The 24,914-nt window shown below is 42.7% G+C and overlaps 1 protein-coding gene across 1 annotated transcript in view; it reads left to right on the forward strand.

Annotated features, from left to right (window-relative positions):
- clvs2 (clavesin 2) overlaps window positions 1–24,914 on the forward strand; it is a 45,321-nt gene that overhangs the window by 10,817 nt on the left and 9,590 nt on the right. The window contains exons 3-4 of the mRNA XM_065964049.1: window positions 21,956–22,066; window positions 23,034–23,266. Of these exons, the coding sequence (XP_065820121.1) occupies window positions 21,956–22,066; window positions 23,034–23,266 (344 nt within the window). The remainder of the gene's footprint in view (window positions 1–21,955; window positions 22,067–23,033; window positions 23,267–24,914) is intronic.

Here is a 24,914-nt window from a genome sequence, read left to right on the forward strand (position 1 = left end):
CACAGTAAAGTGTGTAAGTTTACAGTTTATAGTCTGATCACGTTTTGTTAATATTGATGCAGCAAATCAAGCTCACCTACATTGTTCATTTGAATCAGTTCCTTGATTTTAAGATGGGATTTTACACTCATGCAAATTCAACCAATCCCATATTTATCTCAAAAAAAATGTAAACAGTGGGCAAAGCACCCAAAAAGTAAAACAGAGTTACAGTATTATATAATATGTTGAATCTCCCTGGCCTTGTGAAGTGCAAGTCCAGTGCAGAATTAGTTTTTATATGCAACTTAGTTTAGTCTCACTCAATTCTTTAACATTTTAATTGGAGTCCTGACATGAAATTTAACTGGAGGTGACGTCATGAGGACAAACAGCTCACCTAGCCATAGGATGGATTTATTAAATCTAATGAAGTGTTGGTCCCTGTACCTCACAGTGCAGGTCAAAACTACTGCAACTGGTCTTGAAGCTTTAAAAAATGTGTAGTGAAATCAGACATTCAGGCTGCATCACAGAGAGATCCTAGGAAATCTTGATGTAAAGTAAAGTAAAAATGCAAATGTATGAAATTGCCTCATTCAGCATCCATGAAGATCTAAGTGAAAATAAACGATCATGAAAATCAAGGCCACTTTGCTGTTAATATGTCAAGTCCTCTGTCTGTAACGGTTCGTTTCAGCTGCTGTCTCTTTAAGACCCCCCTCCACACATGCCCACTTTCTTCTGAATGGTCAATTCTTTTGGAAGCCTTCCGGCTGGCAGAACGCTGCAGCGCTGCCAGGGGAAGGCTGCTCTCCAGTGCTCAGAAAGCAGCCGATGTAAGCAGCTTCACAGGCTGAACGCAGAGGCTTGAAGCCGTCTTGGGAAATTCTTGGTTTCATATCAAGGAACTATCGCGTCATGTGAGCGCTCTCTGCAGACTTTTCCTGGAATTACTCCAACATACCTTTACCTCATGATCTGAAACTTTGCACTTCATTTAGTCTGGACATCCAGCATTGCGACACTAGATGTGAGTTTTAAAATAGGGATTGACATGATAGGTCAACTTTAAGTGGTTTGTTAACATGTTGGAATGAAACAGCGCAAATAGATATCCCAGAAATGTTAACACTAACAGATACTAAGACACAAACTTTTACTTTAAACAAGTGAATTAAGTCTTCAAAAGCAAAAAGAAAAGAACAGAGGCCTGCTCACGGCAGTTTGTTCATGCAATATATGGATACAAACTTTAAAGCACATTGGTATGTACAGAGGCTGTAGTCCTCAAAGCAGGCGGCCCAGGTTCAAATCCGACCTGTGGCTCCTTTCCCACATGTTATTCCCCTCTCTCTCTCTCTCTCCCGGATTTCCGACTCTACTGTCTTATCTCTCGAATAAAGAAACAAGAAGCCAACAAAAAAAAAAATTGAATAATAAGACTGCAGCAGATTTCCGTTTACAGTCTCTTTGATATTTTCTTTCTTCTTGATGAAGTAAGCCAACCTATCTTTAGTGGGATTTAGTTAGACAACCGTGCAATCCATTTGCACGCTTGTTTCATATCAGCTGAAAAAGAAGTTGGATATATAACTGTGACCAATCGAGATCTAGAAGTTTATATCCTAAATCAAATTGGGTTTGATGAAATCATTTATCCTCCTTAAGGGAAAAAAATGGACTTAACCGCCTTCAACAGCATAATGAGACATTCCTGCATTGTTGGTTTTGCAACAAGAAGCCATAAATCCTGTTACTATCCATCCTCCAGTCCTTTTCTTCCTCTCATGACTCATCATCTTCTTGCCTTTTCTTTTGTCTCCTCCGTGTCAGCGCCGCTCATACCGCCTCGATTGTGATTAAATCTTTGTCATGGCAACCCCCGACAATGTTCATTTTTGAAGCAAACACAAACAGCATGTAGGCCACATGCCTTGGGATCCAAATTTTGTAGCACAGTATGCTGCGCAGATCACAGCAGCACAGAGAGGCTGCTCGTGTGTGGATCCCTGCTAGCTGCCCTGAGAGGATGCACCGGTTTATTCACAGCACAGTAGTACACCACTGTTGTTTTGTTTGTTGTTTCGTCTCTGGGTTATTTCTGGATTCTGTCTATACAGTCGAGAGGCAACACGGGAAATTTGAGGGCTCAGAGATGCTAAGAACATACCGGGGATTTTGAGGTTTTGGTTCCCAACTTACCAATATCTACAGCTGGAAGATATAGAATAATCAGCCTACTGATAGTTCTGTTTGTTATTTATTTAAACTTTAATTAAGCCTATGTCCTCTCCCTCCAGTGGCTCCAGTTACTGCTCAAATCAAATTTAAAACCCTGTTGCACAACGACAAACACTTCTCCTTACATGAACTCTCTCATCCAGGTCTACACTCCCTCCCGCCAACTATGCGCCAATGAAAGAAGAAGAAGAAGAAGAAGATATACTTTATTAATCACTCTGTTGTTGAGACATGCTTCACACACACACACACACACACACACATAGGCTGAATCACACACACGTGCACAAACAGGATCCTATGGACATGCACTAATGGAGACATGTCAGAGTAAGGGGGGGTTGGTCGAGGTTCAGTGCAGGGCACCTCGACAATGCTCAGGAAGTGAACTGGCACCTCTCCAGCTACCAGACCAATTTCCAGACTTGAGCCCCATTTCCACCAAGCAGTCCGGTTTGGTTTGGTACAGCTTGGTGCAGTTTGGTACGGAACCCTGAACTTGTGTTTCCACAGCCAGCTGTACCCTTATTTGGTAAGCGGACTGTAAGGCAGATGGAGATAGCCACGTCAGCTATGTAAGAGTGTGACATCATAGCAGCCCAAAACAGTGTAGCCCGCTATTAATTAAGTTAAACATTTAAGAACAACAGGGACATAGTAAAGAAAAGAGACCCTTTAGGGTTGGATCGGTACCCTTGGCACCCTTTTTGGTACAACAGACGGGTACCAAAAAAGTAGGACGGTACGGATCTCTTATTTTGGTACCAATCCCAACTTTTGACAGTGGAAACAACAATAAATGGGTACCTTACTGAACTGAACTGAACTGCTTGGTGGACTCGGGGCCTTGGTGTGCACTGGGACTTGAACCGGTGACGCTCAGGTACCTAACTCAAGTCCCTACAGACTGGGGCATCCAAAAGGCCCCACGTCCTACCTTCACAACAGGGCCCTGACTTTCATGCTGGACTCTTCTCCTCTGTCGCCCCCCGGTGGTGGAATGAGAATGTTGTTGCTGTTTGATGATAAGAAAACAAGACATTTGCTCTTATACCTCTGTGCTCTGTGCACTTCCTGCCACACCCGTGTGTCCGATCGAACTTGAAGCTGTTTGTTTGCACTTACTGATGTTGCTTCCTCCTCTCTATAGATCCTTGCTTGTTGTTGTACTTACCCTCAGATGTATGTGGCTTTGGATAAACAGATGAGGAAATGAAATTGTAACATTGTAAAATTGTTATTGTAAGAAGAAGATACAAAGCCAACATTAAATTCAACAACAAACTTCCAACTTTTCAGTGTTCAGAGTGAACACCTCTGGAATTAAGGATCGCCAGTTTTATGACAAATCAGCATGGCAATAAACCTAGAGATGTGACTGATCCAGTCAAATATCGATATGGGATCCGATATTGGCTTAATTTAAGTAGCGGACATCGGACTGACAGCGCCGATCAAGAAAGATGTTTAGGAACTTTAAACATTCTGAGCTCGCACAGTCTCGCTCTGAAGACATTCAGACTGAAGTGTAAGAAATGTCCACAAATCGTCTCCATGACGACGTTAAGACGAGATGGAACAGCTCCTTTTTTATGATCAAAAGTACAATTCTTACACTTCAGTATAAAATATTTATTTTGAAAACCTGACAGCTGTTTCTGCTTCCTGTTTGCATGTGAATCAAGCACAATGCAATGCTGGGTTTAGTACAGCTTTGTGTAGCCTCACACAGAATAGCACAATTAACTATGATTTTAAAAATTCAGAACCAGTATCGGTGCACATGTATTGGAATCGGATCAGAACTGAAAAAAAGTGGATCGGTGCATCTCTACTAAAAAACTTATTTCAGTTTTTTAACTGTAAAACCAAGTAAAAAAAAAAAAAAACATTAAACTTTAAATAACACAAAATCAGAAGTGCAAAAATATTGAATGAATTCATGTTTTCAAAGCACAGACTCCCGTGAGAAGAATTTCAGCCACATGGTAAATATTTCTTATTTTTCGACAGCAGCCATGAGGGGAATCAAACTGCTTTAGACTGCTGATCAAAACTTCTGACAGGCCAGAAAACAACAGCTCGTCTTGACCCCTCCAGTTGCAGAGAGAAAAAAAAAACTGCTGATCCTGCAGAAATTCATCCCCAATCTAAAAATAGAAAAGGACAAAAACCATCTGAATTCCAACGCATGTCCTGCTCTCCCGTTTAAGAAAAGTAAAGTAGCTTATATATATTCTGTAGAAAAGAGAACAAATTCACATTTTGTTTAACTTGATCAGAACAGAGTGAAACAAGCTGAAGTCTTTGCGTCTGTGAGGTAAACATTCAGAGTATGTTTGCAGAGCGTTGGTGTCCTTTAATCGACCCTCTCTCTCTCGCTTGTGGAGCCCTTAATGCCGCCTGAGTGTTTGTGCAGCAGACTGTATTGTCTGGGGTTACACACGGTTCATACAGCGCAGTACAACACATGCTCCACTTTAGCAGATTTATTCTTACACTTCTTTATACTCTCATAAAAGAGATTATATTAGGGGAGGTGAGCCCGTGTGTCGTAATCCTGCAGGATTACAATGTAAGAGAGAGATTTAAGTTTGAAGTCTGCAGAACCTTCTTTCAGCTTTTCTTTTTTTCTCAACAAGTTTGAACCGTCTGTGTTTAAGTAAATTAAGCTTTGCACATGAGAAAACAGTTTGAGTTCAGGAGTTCAGATGACAAATTTACGTAAAGACGATCAAGGCAGACAAGAACATGATCTTATAAACTAAATAAAACATTAGTTATTCCTTTTATACGTCTTATAGCGCTGAACTGAAACTCAAAGTTGAGCGCCATTAAAATGTTTTTTAAAAGCTAAAAGTTCACACAAAAAACTCTGCACGACATAAAAGCAAGATGTATGGCAAGATGGGTTCATTTGTAAAACTTATATTAAACACACGGGCATTTCAATCTGCAGAAACAAATTCAAACATAAGCATCAAATAACTTAAAGTCACAATTTAAAGAAAGTCGTCGCAGCTATATGTTGCAGCAGCCGTGGGTTAGAATCCGACTGCAGCCCTTTGCTGCACGTCATCCCCCCACTCTCTACCCTCAACATGTCCTGTCCCTGTCCCATCCAGTAAAGCCAAAAAAGCCCCAAAAAATTACATTAAAATAAGGAATGGTTTCCGAGTTGTGCTTTTTGTTTATTGACGTAGATGTTTTTCTCCTGTCTTAACCTTAGACTGCAGAACAAAATGGGGTAATCTCAGTGATGTCACACTCTGTCAGTCAACTCAGCCACGCCCCTAATTAGGCAAACGTATGCATCACACTTAGCCTATATATCAAAATCAAAAAAATATTAATTATGAAGAAGAAACTCAAGCACTGTTCAATTTTAACCAATAAAGAAACGAGCTTTAAAGGCTAAAACTGCTTTTTGAACCAGGCTGTAAACATGTTTGTTGTTGTTTTAAAATGGGGGATTTGGGGGGCCGTTGAGCTATAGTGACAGCCCGGGTTTGAAACCTTCCTATGGCTCCTTTCCTGCATGTCTTTCCCCACTCTCTCTTCGGTTACTGCCCCTATCCTCTGCCCTCTCTCTCCAGATAAAGCCCCAATAATAAATCTTTAAATTGTGAACTGCCATCATTGTCCGAACATGATGAAGGGGGACATGAGCAGCGTCCCTGTGCTGTATAGACGTCCTGTCTGTCATGTCTGTGATGTGAATCACCTCGTTAAGGTGATCTGTCACGGCCCAGACACCCTCTGACCTCGGATCGGCGACCCGTCAGTCGGTAAAGAATGAGCCGTCATGATTCTCTGACAGTTAACCGACTGCACGGCCGCTGACGGGCAGCAGACTCCGGCTGTATGGGAAGCTGCACTAGTTTTTATTTAAATGACATCAGCTACAGTAACTGATCTGTTTGTGTTTTTTCAACAGATAGATAGACGCTGGGTTTTCTCCACGAGGTATATGACAGGGGTTGTCATGGCAACCTTAGACATCTTATTGGCTCGGTGCTTTCTCGCTCTGTGTCCTATTGTTTACGGTGAGAAGGCAGACTCAGAGGGCAGAACAAACACCTAGCTGTGGGAGTGTCACCCACCTGGGGGAGGGGCTACTGCCCTTTGTGATGTCATGAAGGGAACATCTCCAAACGGCCTGTTTGAACACACATTTTCTGAATAGTGGAGCAGGCAGAAGACGTAGACGATGGACTTTTCTCATCATTGGGGGGTTTGTAGACGGACTAGAGACACATGTTAGTGCTAGAGGAACATGCTGAAGTGTATTTTGCACAATATGTGACCTTTAATAAGCGTGATAAAGCACTTCAAGCTGGACTAGTTGACACAAATCAACCTTTCAGAGTTTATTTACATGACAACAACCTGCTGATTGTACCTTTTTGTTGACCTATGAGAGGAAACGCCATGACATCCCTCAGCTGAAATCTACTGTTTCTAATTTTTACGTCTGGCACGTCATGTTTGTACTGTCAAAACCGTGAAAACTCATCTGTTTCCTCACTCTCAGGTTTGAGTCAACACTTTTCCTCAAGTAATGATGATGTAATATCCCTTCAACTCGCATCTTGGCCTTTGCTTAAACATCAAACGTTGCTTTAGAAATGTTCAATAAGAACATTTAAAAAAAGGGTAAACTACAGACAGAATCAGACGCACTGAAAGGACAGAAAATGAAGTCCAGGCATCCCCTCCTCCTCCTCCTCCTCCTCCTCCTCCTCCTCCTCCCCTCTCCGTCCCTGCTGGCCTCCCCACCCTTTCCACTTTTGTTTTCTTTACCCTCCCCCCTCCCGTCTCTCTTTAACAACATCATCCTCCCCCCATCTCTCCCCTCTCACTCTCTCTGTTCAGTCACTCCATCAACGTCCAAACAGAGACAACAATGGCCGACAGTTTATACCACGTTCCCCTCTTAATAAACAGCAGCTTGTTAATCATCCTTCTGTTGAAAAATAGCCCCAATAACCACATTTTTTTAAAGAAATATTATTGATGAGGTTAATTAATTATTCATAATGAATTTTTGTAAAATCACATCACTGTCTAAAAGTAAAAACAAAATAGTTAAAAAAAAACATCCCGCCCTGCTTGAAATCTTAAAGAGGCATCGTTGCCTTCATCAGCTTAAAGGTGATGTAATGATACAATGTGCTTCGTCTCACCCTCCTCCTCCTCCACCCTCCCTCACGCTACATCCCACCCTGGCCGTGTTGCCACAGCAACACGTCGGCCTGCCGCTCTATCTGCTCCGCCCTCTCCTCCAGATGGGCTCCCTTTTGTTGTGTGTCAGAGTGTGTGTGTGAGTGTGTCTGTGACTCAGACAGACACACACTCTCTGCATCTCTCTCTCTTTTCTTCTTCTTCTAAGACGGACGCTCGGTCGGTCACTGAATGCACCACCAAATAGTGGTAGCAAGCTTATTATGATATATGTAAATGTGTACTGATCGATAGAGTAATCGTCAGGAGAACGTCTGTTATTCCTGTTATTAGGCTACAGAGTATGGGCCTTAAAGAGGACATATTGCCCCCCTTCTCCACCTTTTCAAACAGTCCCCCCTGTGGTCTAAATGAAACATCTGTGCTGTGCTTTGGTCAAAATATAACATGAATCAAGCACCAGAGGAGGTTTGTGACCCTGTATAAACCAGTTCTCTCAGAACGCTCCGTTTTGGTGTGTGTCTCTTTAAATGTAATGACCCCCCGAGTTTTCCCAGAAGACATCCCTCCTCTGTAGCGAGAATAAAAGTGGAAGACATGTAAAAGTTTAGCTCTGGTCTGGGGGTGGAGTCCATGGGTGGAGATACCCGGGGAGGGGAGGGGATTTTTTTTTTACCAGAGTCACTGTGACATCACAAGGGGAGCAAATTTGAAACAGAGCATTTTTCTCTGTGTTGTAAGACTTATGCAGACCACAAACAAAGGACTGGATGGGTTTATTTCACATTTTGTGGGTCAGTAGACACTCAGGTTACCCACATATATGTTCAAAAACACTGTACAAGTGGATTTTTCATAATACGTCCCCTTTAAACGGGCTGAGCAGTGATGGCAGAGTCAGTACTTTCAAAGGGAGACGTGCAGTATAGACAATATACCGTGTGGACAATATGACAGACATACTGTATGTAATGAGTCGCAAAAGGGTTCACATTATTTGTAACTTAAAAGTTTTCAAGCCATTTAATTTCTCAGTATGTAGTGCAACAAATCACTTTGTAATATCCGTCGTCTTGTAACAAAGCAAGTAACTTTTAGAAGTAACGTTTCCACACTCTGGTGATGAGTCGTTTCTTTCCTCTGAGCTTCTTCTGACTTATCATCTTTTCCATTTTGAGGGTTGAGCCAGAAAAAGAAACGAGGACAGAGCGTCCTTTTAGTGTCATGTTATAATGAGTTATTTCAATAAAAAAGGATAATAAAGAGATTGATTTTAAACAAAATGTCAAACAGCTAACATTTCTAAGTAGTCTGCATGCATTCATTTATTATTAGATTTTCAATAGGAGGCAGTTTTTCCTCTTTTCTTCGATCCTGAGCGTCTGCAGATATTTGGAGCACATTAACACATACAGTAGCACAGTTTCAGTCGGTGTCGTCTCTGTGGACTCACTCTGCATTAGCATCGTTACGTAACACACAGACGGCTCCAGAATAACTGGGACTCCGGAGGAAAACTGTGCCAACAATGTGTGCAGCAAACACACACGAGAGAATCTGACCTACTGTATCTTATTTTCTTATTCTCTAATCATGTGGAAAATGTGGCCTCGCTAATGAAACAGTGTTCGTCTGGTACATTTCAGTTTTGTTCAGATCTGCTGAATCCTGCAGCATCATGTATAATAAATGATAAAAGCTTTCTGAGCATCCGTTTTTTTATTTAACGATGGAAGACTGCAAGTTTTTAATACACTGTGAAAGGGGGGGAAACAGTTTGGAAGAAATGGGCTTTAAGTGGACAAAGAAGTGTTAAGGTGAGGGGACGACAAACTGCCACATACTCTGTGCACGCCGCGTTCCGTCAGCGCAGTTTGCTGCCTAGTCAATGCTCATGTTTCCACAGCAGGTTGCGGTCGAACCCAGAGCGTGCCAGCAGCGTCATTACCCTCTGCTCCGTTTCAAATACACTCAGAGTATATGTTTGATGGCGCTCGCTGCATGCAAACGGCAAGCTGGAAAGAATAGATCGAGGCCGGGCAGCAAGTGGTCGGCATTGAAACGCACAGAGCGTCCGGTCAATTTCAAAATACAACACAATACACGGACGCACATCATTCAGAACGGCGGCTCTCACCGTGACAGAACAAAACAAAGCACTTCACAGACCAAAGGTTTTTTGCCTTGCTTCTCGATTAGCCTGAAGTTACAGTCAAGAGTGAGCATTTCCACTATGGCGTTCAACCTGTATCTAAAGTAAGTAACCATAGCAACAGACCACCATCAAAGGGCTCCAGAACATCTCTTCTGAAACTAACGGGTGACATCACTGAGACTACGTCCATTTTTTTTTTTTTTTTACACTGTTTTTTTTTGGTTTTATTTAAAGTACCAGTGCGTTCGGAGCGAGTCGTTGTTGTCGTTAAGCGCCATCTTGTGGCGATAAACGGTACTGGAGGACTTCGTTTTCAGCTTCTCTTTCTTCTTTTACCCCCCATCATAAATCTTTCATATCGATACATAAAAAGGTTTATAATAATGCTCAAGTCTGTCATTGTTGGAACTAAATGTTAGTTTGTTGACGGGTGGAATCCCTGCGTATCCGTTGCTATGGTTACTTATTTTAGACACAGGCTCTACGTGGCCAGCACATTCATCTAAAACAGTGAACAGAGAAATTCAATGGGACTCTTTCATGGATTTCCCTTGAAAAAAATCGACAAACTGCAGCCAATCAGAATCCATTTCTCCCACCAAGCATGATTTATTGCTTTCATTTGATTAGCCAGGATCCAGACTTCTAAGAATCATAATAAACCAAGTCTGCTATATCAGATTTCCTCCATGCTATTGATCTCAAATCAATCACAATGATGTGAAAATATCAATCGTGTTCTCCTTTATTTAAACAAGCTGGAGAAGTGTCCTGAGTAAACAGGATTTGGACCAGATTACGAATGATTCAAAGTGTTTCCCCCCAATCTTTTATCTCCTCGCTGCAGCTGGAAGAAGGCGGCGTCTGTCCGAGTGTTCTCGCTCTTCAATAACAAAGATCACACCAGGGTTCGACTGATACGTGGTTTAAAAAGAAGCTCCCAGCAGCAGATTTTTTTTTTTCTCCTCTGCCAATATTCAAGATCTGCTCGTTTCATTTCGTCTTGCTCGTGTCCTCACCCGAAGCCAACAGCTTTGGTTTACTAACATTTGAAGTTGTTGTTGTTGCGCTGCAGAGTCTCTCATGAGGGATTTGGTAGTTGTTGTTTTTTTTGACGGCTGCCTCGATTCTGCCTGAGCACCTTCCAACACATTGCACCATGACAACAATCTTTTTCTAACCCTTAAAAAAAAGTAGTTTCCTTAACTTATAACAACAGCTGTACATTTTTACTTCCAGGTACTTTTCTAAAACTATAAGTTTAATATTGTAACATTGCGGGGTTGCTATGCAGATATGGAAGAACGGAGAGGAGGGGCGAGGTTTGCTATATAGCTCAACTGAGCCCAGATTTATTTCCTTACAGAGGCAACAGCTAACCCAAGGTTAAGACAACAACACAGGGTGGATAGCTCGCTGGCTCTCTGACTTAACTCCCTCGAGAAAACATCCTCCTTCGCTCTCGCCTGGCGCAAACAGCCCCGTGTCACATAAAAACTTAACCCCCATCTTCCACCCTGAAACTAACTTTCAGCCAATACCCAATACGATGCACACCATGCTCAATACATTACAAGAATTTATACAATTGTAAATCTAATTGTCTCAAAAGAAATACAAATTCAAAAATATATGGTAAACTTTGGGTACGGGCCAAAATATTGTTTTCTGATAAAACACCTGACCGACCTATTTTACACCTTTTCCTAACCTGATTTAAGGGGTCACATTTACTTCAGCTCCAATTTCAACATACACAGATTTATTTTTCTCTATGATTGTGAGCAGTATTTATGTGTCCTGCTCTGAAGCTGCAGGAATAGACACTGATGAAACAGGAAGTATCGTCCAAATCCGTCCTGCGTCCCTGCATCTCTCTCTCTCTCTCTCTCTGTGTTTGGCAGGAAGATCAAATCTGCTGAGCTTCAGACAAAAAACTGGACGCTCAGTACACACACAGTATGAACACACAGACGCAGGGTAGAAACCTGGCAGTTTTGAGAAATCCTGTTGTAAAAAAGAGAACTATTTTCTGTGATATTCTGCAAATAAACAAGGATGAAAACCACTCTGATAAAGTTAATCACACATAAAAGTCATAAAAATGTCCGAATGTTTCCAGTCGTACTGCATGTGTTGCATGAAGGTTGTTACCGCAAATATCCAAATTGTTTCACCCTGATTTTATTGAGAATATCTGCCAGCCCCCTAGCAAAATGTCCGCAAAAACTCAGGATGGGATTATGTATGATGCAGCAGGTAATACTCAGAAAAATGAATTGCAAGCAAAGTGAGCAGGGGTGATGATGTTTAAAACATGTGACCTGCACAACCTGCATACATAATGAAGCTGCTTCAGTGCGTTTTCTGCTCGCCAGGTTGTTCCTCTACACTCTTGTGTTCGACCTGTGAATACGTCCAATCACACGTACGGATGCTGTGGCTTCGTCTGCCATCTCTGCACGTCTTTGTTACATCAGGTTGAACAGGTGAATCTTCCCGCTGTGAGGGACATGTGTGAAAGAGAAGTTTCAGGAAGATTTCAGGGGCAGATTTTCAGATTTTTTTGTTGTTGAAATTTTAGGAATGCATGTTTAAAAGAGCTACCCACTTTACAGCTCAGACAGAGTTAAGGACGTCAGAACCTGCTGAAATGTAAAAATATATATGCACACATGCATTTGAATCATTTTTAATACATCTCTCAGATGGAGGGGAACTCGATGCTTCTCAGAGCTCCAGTGTGGAATTGGCACTATTTGAACATCCTGCAGCGGCTGCAGTTTAATCGCTGTGACCTTCCTCTCAGCATGAACCTGAAACAGGAGAGAAAATATAAAGTTACATTTGTCACTTCAAATATGGGACAGGTGTTTTACAGTGTATTTATTACTTGAAGATTTCTGATCTATAAATTAAATGAGCCTGCTTTAAAGGGATACTTCACCCATTTGCATTAAGCTTTGTGTCATTATAAACCTGGCTGTATTTTTGAATGGTCGTGCATCCCGCCCTCGTTTTCTCCTGAGACGGGACACCTTTGTATTTTTAAGTCTGACAACGAGCCTCCGATGATGCAAAAATCGTCATTTTGCGTCATCGGTTAGCAGGGGTGAAACTACAATGCTAGTTCCTCATGTTTTCGACCACTGAAGCTACAGACCAATCACAGATCAGTGGGTGGGAACTCACTCCCAGAATTGAAACTTAACGTCCGCCATATTGCTTGGTAGCTATGCTAACAGGCTCTATGGAGAAAGCTGGTAAAAAAAAACATTAAAAAAAATGTGAGAACCAAAACATTTTTTTCAGTGACCTAAAATGCAGTTTTCGTACAAAAGGCCTTTAAGAGTTACTGTGAGGGGGAGAGATGTGTTAGGTGTGTGACTGATTAGCCCTGATAGGGACCAGGTGTGGTAGCTAATATAAACCTTTGTGTTGCAGCATTCTGCATATACTCATGATCCCACCTTTAGAGGAAGTGAGGGGTTCGTTCAGAGGTTTCTCTTGTAGTTTATGTGTAAGTCATAAGCACCAACAAAACATTTCTGTGTTGTTGACTCACTACTGAAAATCTGTCTTAGAGTGTAATTTGTGGTGCTGTGCAGTTTGGTTATATTCCACATTATATACTGTGCTGTTAAGTTAGGCTATACATGTGAATCAGAAAGGATATCCATCCTGAGAGAGAAGCGTATTAGATAAAAGATATGAGCTAAACTAAAGAAGAAGAGGCATTGGGTTTGGATGGTCAAAACATCAAGAAGTAGGAAAAGCAAAAGAGATGCAGATTCTATAAAAGCTGAAGATAAGGAAAGAAGCTCGTAGTTGAGAGTGATGCATCATTCTGCCTTTTAGAAGTGACCTCAAATGTTGATCTTTGACATTTTTGTGGATTTTCTGACCAGAAGTGAAGCAGGACCTTTCAGCGGACAGACGAGTGAAGAATCAACTCTCTGTTGATTCATCCTCTTTTTTTTTAAGTTCAGCCTGCCCATAAAGGTGCTTTTTGTAAAGAACAGGCCAGCAGCGAAACAATGACATCGCTCCAGGCTACACTTTGTGTCCTGAGATGGTAAAAGCACTGAAATGGAGGTCATCTTTTTATTCCTGAACTCCCTTTTTGCCCCTTTTTACTGGAGGACATGTTTAGTCACGGTGCTGTGGATGTGAAGTGACAGGAGCAGAGCGGAGGAGGGAGAGCTCATCAACCTGATGTGCCCCACAAAGACTAAAACACCACGACGGAGGGAGAGAGATGTACGACCACAAACTCAGACGCATGCAGAGAGGAGGACGGGGCACGTCAGATGTTTGTAACATCAGCTGCTCACTGGAGGAATTCTGATAGACTCACTTAGTCCAGCCAAAATGTCAAAAGTTAAAGTTTTTTTTTTAATCAAACTGGGGGCTTCCAAATCCAATCTGAACATAGACAGTCTATACTATCCGTGCTGTATCCTGTTAGGACTGTTCAGTAGGCAGATATTTGTTCCTACTTGGTCTGATTCATTCAGTGTGGAAGTCACGTCATTAGTCACGCCTCATGTTATTGACTCTTCAATTCGTATATGATATGCACGATGGCTCAATAATACAAAACTCCACATTGCATGTCAACAATTTAAGAACAGTTTTTTTTTTTAGCCATTTGGTGCCTTTATTGGAGAGATAGGACAGTGGATAGAGTTGGAAATCAGGGAGAGAGAGAGTAGGAAATGACATGCAGGAAAGGAGCCACAGGTCGAATTCAAACCCGGGTTGCCCACTTGGAGCCTCCATACATAGGGCCACCGGCATCCCAAGAACTTAACATTTGAAAGGCCTGTTACCCGAACCAGCCGCATCCATCTCGTTTTTTTTTTTTTTTCATGCTCGTTTGTTTTGATTTGAAGGCGTACGTAAAGTGACAATTTCGCACAGCATTGTGGGGGTTAAAATACAATTAATTTCCTGATAGGATGAATCCAAAACCATACTGCACAAAACTTCAGTCTACTGAGGTCGACCCAAAAAATGCCCACTGAAATGACCACGAGGGTTCAGTCTACTGAAAATTCTGCACTCCATACTGAACTGTGGCTTTTCGGAGGAGTTTTCTACACCTTTTGTCTTTTTCATGAAAGAATGAAAGATCAGGGGAAGAAAGATTTACTAAAGATGCACCAACATTATACAATTGTAAATACCTTCTATCAATAAGTCAAGACATCCTTAATCACTTGTAGTGTAACCTTTTGAAACATGTTATGTAAAATCTACTTAACGACCTCGAGAAATCATTATTTCATTATCACTCATTGAAATTCTTTGATATTTTATTAAACGATTAAATATGGTAATTTTTCAACCAATATCCCAATTAGATTCATCCATCCGTTTTCCTGTCTAAGGTAAATTTGCCCTGAATCTGGAGCTTTTGAAGTCAAGACCGTGACATCCCACCTACAGACATCTGCTGCAGAAATTCCAGCAGCTTCCAGAAGTCTATGAAGCCACCATTCATGATGACTCCGACACATGAAAGGAAGGTGAGGGTGTTCAGCAGTAAGCATCCCCCCATCTCCTGTGGCAGCCGCTGCAGCACCACCGACATCCAAGGCATGCCATGGTCCCTGTAGACCTCCAGGTTCCTGGCATAACACAGATCCTGCCATTCCATCTCTGACAGGACCTTGAGGGTTCTTGTGGGCACTACTGAGAGGGGATGTGGTGGAAGTCCCCCCAGTTGGACTTGGATCCGGTCCCAAAAGTTCCACCAGACTTTTTTAGCCCCTCTCACATCCCTGAACTTGAGATCTGGGAACAACTGGATCCCCTCTGCCACAAAGCCATTTAGGAGACTGTCCTCTACATCCCCACCAGCATTCACCACCAGCTCCCTTGAACGCTTGAAGGACCTCTCTCAGCTTGCCAGTGTGGTTATCTCTCTTTAGTGACGTCCAAGTGAGCTGGGTGTTCCTTTTGTAAAGGTCTCCTATCAGGACCTTGATAGGCTCAGCACCCAGCACTGCAGGACCAGCCTCAAGGCACTGGCAGAGTGTCCACACCCTCATAACCCTGACTTTTTGTAATTCGTCCCTGGTCCAGTGGTGGAGAAGAGGTGGTGCCCCCACTGTTGTGGGGTGCCAGTCCAAGGAACCCCCTCTGGTTGACTGTGCTGGTCCCAAGGCTGGCACTGAGCACATCGTCCAAGGGGGACAAGGGGTGTCCGTTAAAAAGCTCCTCCAGGGCCAACTCTGCTTGGAAGACCTTCCACGATGCCTCGTTCTTCCCGACCCCCTGGCTGGAACTGAAGGAGTCCTCCAGTCTAGCCAGCAAGCAATTGACGACATTTCGGAGGGTGGACGAAAGACCCTTCCCACCCTCTGATTCCTTGAAAGGCACGAACAGAGCATGGCCCTGGACCAGCTTCTGGAAGGCCTCCACATCAAAATAGTCGACAAGGTTAAACCTGAAGACTGTTCCCCCCTAAAATCGCAAAACCTGCAACATTCGGCACCCCATCTGGCACACCAAGTGGTCGTGGAAGTCACACATGGTGGAAATGTACTTCAGCGCCCTTCTGTATACCACTGGCTGGTGGTTGGGGTGGTTCAGCCACATGTCACCAGTGCCCCACTCACTGGATGTTTAAATGGCTGGAGGTAATAGTGGTGGGGAGAGTCCAAGTACAGTTGTATGAACGTGAGCCTGCCTGGAATAAACATCCGGCAGAGTGTGGCTCACGTCCATATCGAGGATGTCCAAGTTGGACTGGAAATTGCATGCTTCGTGCATGCCAACTCCTGTGAATAGAGCACCGCTCACTCCCACCAGATCCTGCAGTGCATATCTGGAGAGAACGAGATGAGTGTCCTCATCGTCTGCAGTTATTTTTGTTGCCAAATGTACCGACAATGAGGCCACTGTGTTGACATCCACAAAGTCAGAGATATCCAGCATCTCTGGATCTCTCAGTCCAAACTGAAAGATCACAGCTCATTTGCTCTTTAGGTAGTGTGTGCAACAACTGTTTGAAGTTGGTGAAAACTTTATTAAGCAATTCCGCTGCCCAGACCTCATACAGCTCTGCCCTTGACAGACGTCTGTCACGGTTCACAAGGCAGGTGGGAAGTACGGGGGGGGAAAACAAAGGTCGACAGGTAAATTTAAAGCTTTGCCTTTAGGTTCATCTCCCTCTTCCCCACAACAGTCCAGTACAAGACCCACAATGCTGCCAACGCTGCACCGATCCGTCTGTCAATCTCACGGCCCATTTGACCCTCACTCCTTGAATCAGATTCAATTTATATCAAATAGAAGAGAGCAGCAGTCTTACACGAAAGGACTCAGAGGCACTTCCCTAGATGTTAGCAGTATTTGTCATGGGAAATAACGTCCTATCTTTGATGTTGAACACAAAACCTTCTTTTAGATACTACGAGTTGAGTTTTTGAGGGGTAATTTGTGACTGAGACAGGACTGGGGGCGTGATCGGGTCTGGAGTACGCAGAGTGGATGGAACACGGCCCTCACGGATCCTGTGGAATCTGCCCGTTACGGCCAACTGCCACCAGATGCGTTTTTGGTCCGTCTCTGCTCTCCGGCAGCGGAGCTGATAGGTATTCACTTTATTCTTGTGTGCTTCCACTGGCTCCCCTCCGCTGTGTCTCAGCTCCGGCACTCCGGCGCCCTCCACAGCAGGGCTTCTATTTTTCCCGGATGCCGGAGCACGACACGTCAATTTAGCACAGAAAAGAACAAGCGGGACGGGACACCGAAACAACATTAAAACATCCGGTTTGTTTTCAGAATAAAACACTCAGTTTTAACGGTTCAGAAAATGACCGTTTGCGTTTTTGTTTATGTGTTTATAGCGAGTTTTATACCACATACACCGTATTATCTCACGCTGTCGCGAGTGAATCTGTAAAATTACAGTGAGACTAGGGTGCATGGAGCCGACATGCAGTGCACACGTATCTGGTGGAAGTTTGGAGTTAGTCTCCTTCTTTCTTCCTTTTCTTTCAAAGCTGCTCATTTGATATGCAAAAAAAATAGATTCAAAACACTCTCTCTTGCTCATGCTGTCGTCCAAACTTCCTCTTCTTCATGTTCCCTCTCTCTGCTGCAGTTTTACTTGAAATAGCTCCCAGTATCTAATGGATTTGTTCTTTTTTATTATGCAAAGAAATGTGTTTACAGCCAGATTTGTTAATTGTTAATTGGCCATTGAAATCACTTGATGGCTTTTGGCAGTGTTTGGTTTTGTCTGTAAATCGGTGGTTCATGATGACAAATACATTAGACACTAACTCAAAGCAATGTAAGGAGACTGTTAGCCATCTTTCAATTAAAGGCCTACTCAGATGCCGGTATGACGATGAGTATAGGCTTTATTTACAACATTTTATGAAAGTTTCTTTGTCCAGAGAGTGAATTGTTATGGAGAATATTGTTGTGGATTTTTTTGGAGGTTGTAGAAGCAATTTTATATTTTTTTAAGGTTTATTCATTTCTTTATTTTTTCGTTTTTTGGACAGGACAGTTGACAGAGTAGGAAATAGGGATGTGGGGGAAATGACATCAGGAAGAGGTGTCACAGGCCGGACTTGAAGAGGACTAAAGCCTCTGTACATGGGGTGCAACCTAACCACTAGGTAGAGATGCTGCTTGTCAACAGGCAAGACTCTAGAATCACCACTGCACCCCCACTTTTTGTTGTTTCATCGTTGCAGGCAAAATGAAAAGATTAGACGTAAGTTTGTCAAAATGTTCAATACTTAAGATACTTTTCAGAACCATTTGTTTTGAAACGATACAATCTGCTATTTTAATGGTTGATGTTATTGAAAAGTACCAATGCTTTAAAGAAAACAACATGTATTTCATAAGATGGGTGCGTAGGAGAGGACTAAATCCATCAAATCCTGCACGCTGTCTACATTGCACAAATAAATTAGCAACAATACAGTTGCTAAACATTGCCAACGTCGTTGTGCACACCCTCTGAATTGCAGAAAAAGAAGCAGCTGTGTCTCCTGATGATCGGCCTACTTCTTCAGTTTCTTTCCTTTGGCCGGCGAGGGGAAGTTGACACGTCACATGTTGTTACCGCTGAGTGTTACGCTCTCAGTGTTTACCCCTCAGTGTTGGTGGCAGCCTGTCGGTTTGTGTCCCCTCTGGATCTGTGAGCTTTTGTTACAGCAGCGACGCACGAGAAACTGCATCGAGGTTGAAATCATGTCATGGGAGGGGAAAAAGTGAAAGACCAAGATGGCAAGTGTCATTGCAATCAGTGATCAGTTTAAGTCACACACAAAAAAAAAATATAATGGGGAATGATTGTGTGATATATTTTTTGCAAATCGTCTTTTTGATCCCTGACTTCTTTCACGTACTTTTCCAAGAGCCACTGGACTACAGAACCCAGAATTGCTCCGGAAGTCTGTCCATGAATGTGTGTTTGAATAAGTGTATGAACAGGTTGCTTTGAGCAGGTGGAGGTCGGTTTGCCCAGGCAAATAGCAAACCAACAGGTGTTGCAGCGATGGAAGCAGGCAAGCAAATCGGTTCAGATACAACTGATTCTACCCAATCAAAAAAGCAGAAACGTGCTCAAACTAGGATCAATATTGGAGATGCTTTTGAAAAATGGAGAGAAGTTACAACGCAGAGAGGTTTCAAGACCGATGCAGAGCTGGCTAAACACTGAAGCTTCAGAGTCCGTGATATGGCAACCTGCATGCGCATAGACAAAAAAGGGGTCTTAAATTTCATCAAAAAGATAAAATCCATCCGGAGATTAGCAGCTTCTTCTCTGCTTCAAGTCAGATTAGGAGGGAAATCTGCGGCTTTGCTCGGTGACACATAACATGAGGTGGCCAAAGTTTCTCTTCAGCTAAATAAACTATGAAGAGAAAAACACTTCTAATGTGTTTATCCTCGTGAAGCTACAGGGTGTAGGAACGTTAAAAACTATACGAGCCGGTGTATGAAGTAGTTTTTAAAGATGACTCCTCACTTTCACACGCTGTCCCGCAGATGTTGACAGACTTCTCTGTCACCTTCAATTCTCTTTAACCTTTCACTGGAACTGAAAACGCTCTGCAGAGAGACCTGCAGTGAGAGGACAGAAATACAAATCCCCAGAGTCGTCTATTTGTTTACGATCGACATCTACCTCCAGAAGCCAAATATCAAAGAACAAGCTGAGGGGGCAATGAAAGTTTTTTTTCTGGAACTGGCAGGTTATAAGTCTACCGAAAATTTGAGCTGTTTTCGTCACGCTGTAGATATCCTCTTAAGGACTTAATTTTTCCTTCAAATGATCGTTCATCGACATGTACTGACAGATTTTAGCAGTAACTTTTAGGGTGCCCTCACACTAGGCAACCCGTACCATGCTCAAGCATGCTTCACCCCTAAAGTCCAGTTAGTGTGACTAGTGTGAGTCGATCGGTGCTCAAGGTCAGTACACTTCATTGGTCCTGGTACGATTGGAAGAGGTGTTACAGTTCATGCACGGGCACACAACGAGAAGAAATCCCGGAGTCTTAGAGCTGCATAAATGGAGCATTCAAAATGTATATATTGTTGTTCTTTTTCAGAATAATTCTTCAGTCCTGTTATCATAAGAACCCAAAGAAACCTGACCTTTTTTCATCTAAACTGTAATACAACATCAAAATAATGCTGTGGAGAGAAAGTTTAAGAGATGGTCTGCTTTCCTCTTCCCTTCACCTTCCTGCTCCTGAACATGTTTCACTCCCTCTCGGATCTCCTCCCCCTTGTACTTTTCTCACGGCACAGCCCTCCGCCTCTGTTTGAACACTTTCTCTCTACACCTTTTTTTTTTCATTTTCCTCAGACATCACTCGGGTAAGAGCAGATCAAACCTTTAGATCCTATTTCTCCTCCTCCTCCTCTTCATTCTCCTCCGGTCCCTCAGGTGCAGCAGAGACCACGCAGTTCATATTCCATTTTTGGTGTTTCATGTATAATGCAGCAGGTCCCTTCATCAAAGTGAAAATGTGTGTCAGAGCAGAGAGCAGGCCGGAGGTCCAGAGTCAGAGATCTGACAGCTGATGGGGGGGGGGCGGTCGGACGGTGGGCTAACCAAAATGAGCTTCTTTATTATCGGAACTGAGTTTGTAAGATTTGATAAGGCTGATATTTTGGAACATGTTCAGTATCTTTAATTGGATTCTAGGATAGGAAAAGATTAAGACTGAACCACTTTGAGCTGGGTTTAATTTTTCCAAATCAACAGTTGACTCATGACATTTAGGTTTTTTCTTGTTTTTATTTTCTTTTTGTTTCTAAGTATTTGTCTTGTTAGGTTTCCCGTTAATCGTGGTATTTTTAAGTTATAGAGACTATTTCAGATGAGGACGGGGTCTCGCACCCACCTCTCTGCTGCCATCCAAATGATCAAACACTTCCTGTTCGATCTCCACCCAGCTTTTCTGTTGTAGCTATAGATGTCCTAACCAATTCTTACAATCTTTACTTTAGAAAGGTTCTGCCATCCCAGGTTCCTCAGGGTCATTCATGGGGAGAGCCTGCTGCTACGGCCTCCCCCCCCCCCCCCCCCCCCTCCCCCACTTTTCTTTTTTATATTCACATCACGCTTGTCTTCACAATGGCTCTAGATGTCCAGACACACTACCTCACTCTGGACCACATCATTGGACAGTCTGGTAGCTGACATTGCCGCCAGCTGAGCAAGGACTTTATGATTCGAAATCGGTCAAACTCTTAATTTACAATCCTGGCCTGACCTCAAAGACTCCTCTGTGTCTCCGTCTCCTCCAAACACTGGAAACAGTTTTTTTTATAAATGTGCTCAGAGATGGCTTTTTTTCATCAGCCAGACTGTTATATCACAACATGATGTTATACTGATGGACCACGGCCAAAATATGACTCACTCACACACACACACACACTCAAAAACACACTCACACAGAGTGCAGTGTAATTATCATAATTGTGTCCAGTGTTCTAGGAAACACAGTGTCAGGCCCAGACGACTAACCTGCAGCAACAAGGACTCATCTCCCTCAGGCTTTGTGCCGCGCAGACTCCAAAATAGACCGAACCATTTCCTATTGACGAATGAGATTAGAGCCCATTTACAGAACTAATCTAATGCAAAGGGACAGGGAACTCACAGAGGTAATTTTTCACTTGCTGGAAGTCAAAGCAGACTGAAAAAAATCCTACTGATTGGAGCAGACTCTTTGTTTCAAAGCCTAAAGTCTGTGAATCATCTGGTCTGAAAAAGCCTTGAACTTCCTTTTTATCTACCGCGATGCATCCTCGTGTTGTCTGTTAGATACAAGGGGTGAAGGACAACATTTTGGCCTTTGTTCACCTGTTTTTCTTCTTTGTGTCTTTTGCCTACAGGACAGTTTTCCTGCCAGATTTGGAGGGATCCACTTTGTGAACCAGCCCTGGTACATCCACGCTTTGTACACCGTCATAAGACCCTTCCTCAAAGACAAGACCAGGAAGAGGGTAAGAACAGAAAGTATTACATGAAAGTTCACTTAATATTTTATCATTCAGTAACATCATGAAGATTTTAGGTTTGTACTCCTTGGCAGCACCTGTGGGGATAAACGGTGGTTGCAGAGCATTTTTTTGGTCATTGCTTTAAAGCAAGCAACAACTTCTGAAGCCCCTTCCAGTAATTAAATCACACCTTTTAGCCAGTAAAAAAAAATCTGCAGTTCCTCGAGTGTCCACTTGGGGCTGACTGGAAAAGACCAGGAAGTCACATACACACCCATTCAAAAAAGCTATTTTTTAAAGCAGAATTAAACATGTTTACAGCCTCGTTCATAATACCAATTTGGTCTGAATAGTAAGTTTCTTGATCTGCACACATGCTACAGGACGATTTTTTTTATAAATGTATTACTCATTCATTTTGATTGAGGGATAAGAGTTAGTCATAATAAGGCACCTGGCTGATCTGACTGACAGTTGGGCGTGTTGTAGCTGTTTGTCAGGAGGCTTTAGACCCGCCACAGCTCCACCTCTTTACCTGTCACTAAGCTGAACAAAGGTTAGCTTGAAACAGCATTTCCAATATGGTGACTGCCATCAACAGGCTTCAAAAATCCCCATCAGTAACCAATGGGTGATGTCACTGAGACTACGTCCATGTTGTATACAGTACACGCTTTTAAGACATCAATGTGTCTCTAACTTGGTTTGGTTCATTAAGAAATATTTGGTTCTATTTAGCGACATAATGACTTTTGATTTAGCAGCTTCCACTGCTTCAAAACACTACCAATATATTACCTTTAAATTTGAATAATACCAGCTTTTGCTATAAAGGTAAAGATAAATGTTGGATTTATATAACAAACCCTTTATCTCATCCTGACTGTGATCGATCACACTGCATGAGAGTCTGAAGACAAATAAAACGTCCCTTCTGAGCCGTTGTTGTGTCTCTGCTTTCCCTCTGCAGATCTTCATGCACGGTAACAACCTGAACAGCCTCCACCAGCTCATCCATCCTGAGATCTTACCCTCGGAGCTGGGCGGGATGATGCCGCCGTACGATATGGGCACGTGGGCGCGGACGCTGCTGGATCACGCCTACGATGAGGAGACGGACTACTGTCCAGAGTCCTACACCCTGTCGGTACAAGACCTGGAGAGAGACCTGGAGAAGAACCTGTCCCCGAAGACCATGAAGAGGTCCGCTTAACCACCTTTAAAAACCCTAGTGCATTTGTTTGAATATAACTTATTTACAGTTTCTGTAAAAGCAAAATAAATATGCATGCAAAAATACTCTATAAGTATAAAGGTCAATTCAAGACTTTACAGACAAAACATTGCAAAATTTAAAATCTACCATAAAAAACACAAGCTTTACCTCTGTTGGACTTTAGGATATTTTACTGATTTATGCTTCTATGGCCCTGTACCTACGCAGAAGCCTGCGGGCGTAGCCTGGCGTCCACCTCCTCAAAAAATGTAACTACACGCTGAAATGAACCAAGAAATTTGTCGAAATGCTAAACAAAAAAATTGTTAAAACATACTATTGTTGGCCTAAGGCAGGTGTTTGTCGAGATCACAATCTCTTTCACGTTAGAAACGCTCTTCTTGCTTTCTGGATGAGAGTTATTGATTTTAGCAGCAAATCGACATGTTCAGAGTTTCATTGGCTACAAGAAATGTCAGCCATAGGCACAGTTTTGTGCAATTTGCTGGGTACAAATACAGTAGTACAGGAGCCGGCACCTCCTTTCAACACAGGCTCTCATTGGCTATAATAGGCTGGTAATAGTGAATGGAAGGTTGTAATTGGCCAAATGAAGTGTCAATGGAAAGGTCAGGGTGCAGCCGCCATTTTCATTGAATAAATTCCTTCAGCTAGGTGAAAATACAGCAAGGTCATCTGGAACAGCGGCGGCAAATTTTAAACAGACGGTTGATCTTTACGAGTGACAAAAAGGATCGATCAAGTCCTATCATAGAACAAAGCTTTACTCCAAATCTAGAAGAATTTCTTTTTAAATATGCACAAATGAGGGTATAACAATGAGTGCAAAAAAAGATATTTGACCATCAGCTGACCAAAGGCAAAGCCAAACCAATCAGATTTGACTATGCAAACACCACTAAAGAGTAAGACCTGTTGAAAAGGGTTCTGCAACAATTCAAGTTTAATTGCTCTGTTTAATTGTAGTGTTAGTGTTCCTGATATTCGAGGGCATTGAACTGTTGGGGGAATAGTATGTCTAGTTTCTCTTCTACGTCTATGCAGAGTGTGTCTTTGTTACTGTGAGGCATGTTTGACATTTCGCAGAGTATCATTCTCCCTATAGGCATCCAAACAGTCTGATTCAATGTGACAGAAAACCTCTGACTGCACTGTAACAACCAACTGACTCTCTCAGAGACATTTAGACTGAGGAGGACTAAAGCGCTGAGACGCCAGACTGTCACTGCGGATCTGCACAGTGATCAATAATCATGAAGTCCGTGTTCGATATAAAACAAAGGTCATATTTTATCCTCCTCGTCAACCTGTGTAAATAAGTCTCAGAGCTCCTCAAAACATGTGTGTGAAGTTTCTTGTTCTAAATCCACTCTGATCCTGTATTTGATCATGCCTATAAACCCCTCTATTTCAGCCCTGCTCAGAACAGGCTGTTTATGTGTCTGTACCTTTAAATATGTAAATGAGCTGTGTCTGACCACGCCCCTTCTCTGGAAGGCCTCAGGCTTTCTCGCTCCATGTCCTATTGTTTACGGTGAGAAGGCAGACTCAGAGGGCAGAACAAACACCTAGCTGTGGGAGTGTCACCCACCTGGGGGAGAGGTTACTGCCCTT

Source organism: Labrus bergylta, chromosome 15, assembly GCF_963930695.1.
Source record: "Labrus bergylta chromosome 15, fLabBer1.1, whole genome shotgun sequence".
In the NCBI taxonomy this organism is placed as follows: domain Eukaryota; kingdom Metazoa; phylum Chordata; class Actinopteri; order Labriformes; family Labridae; genus Labrus; species Labrus bergylta.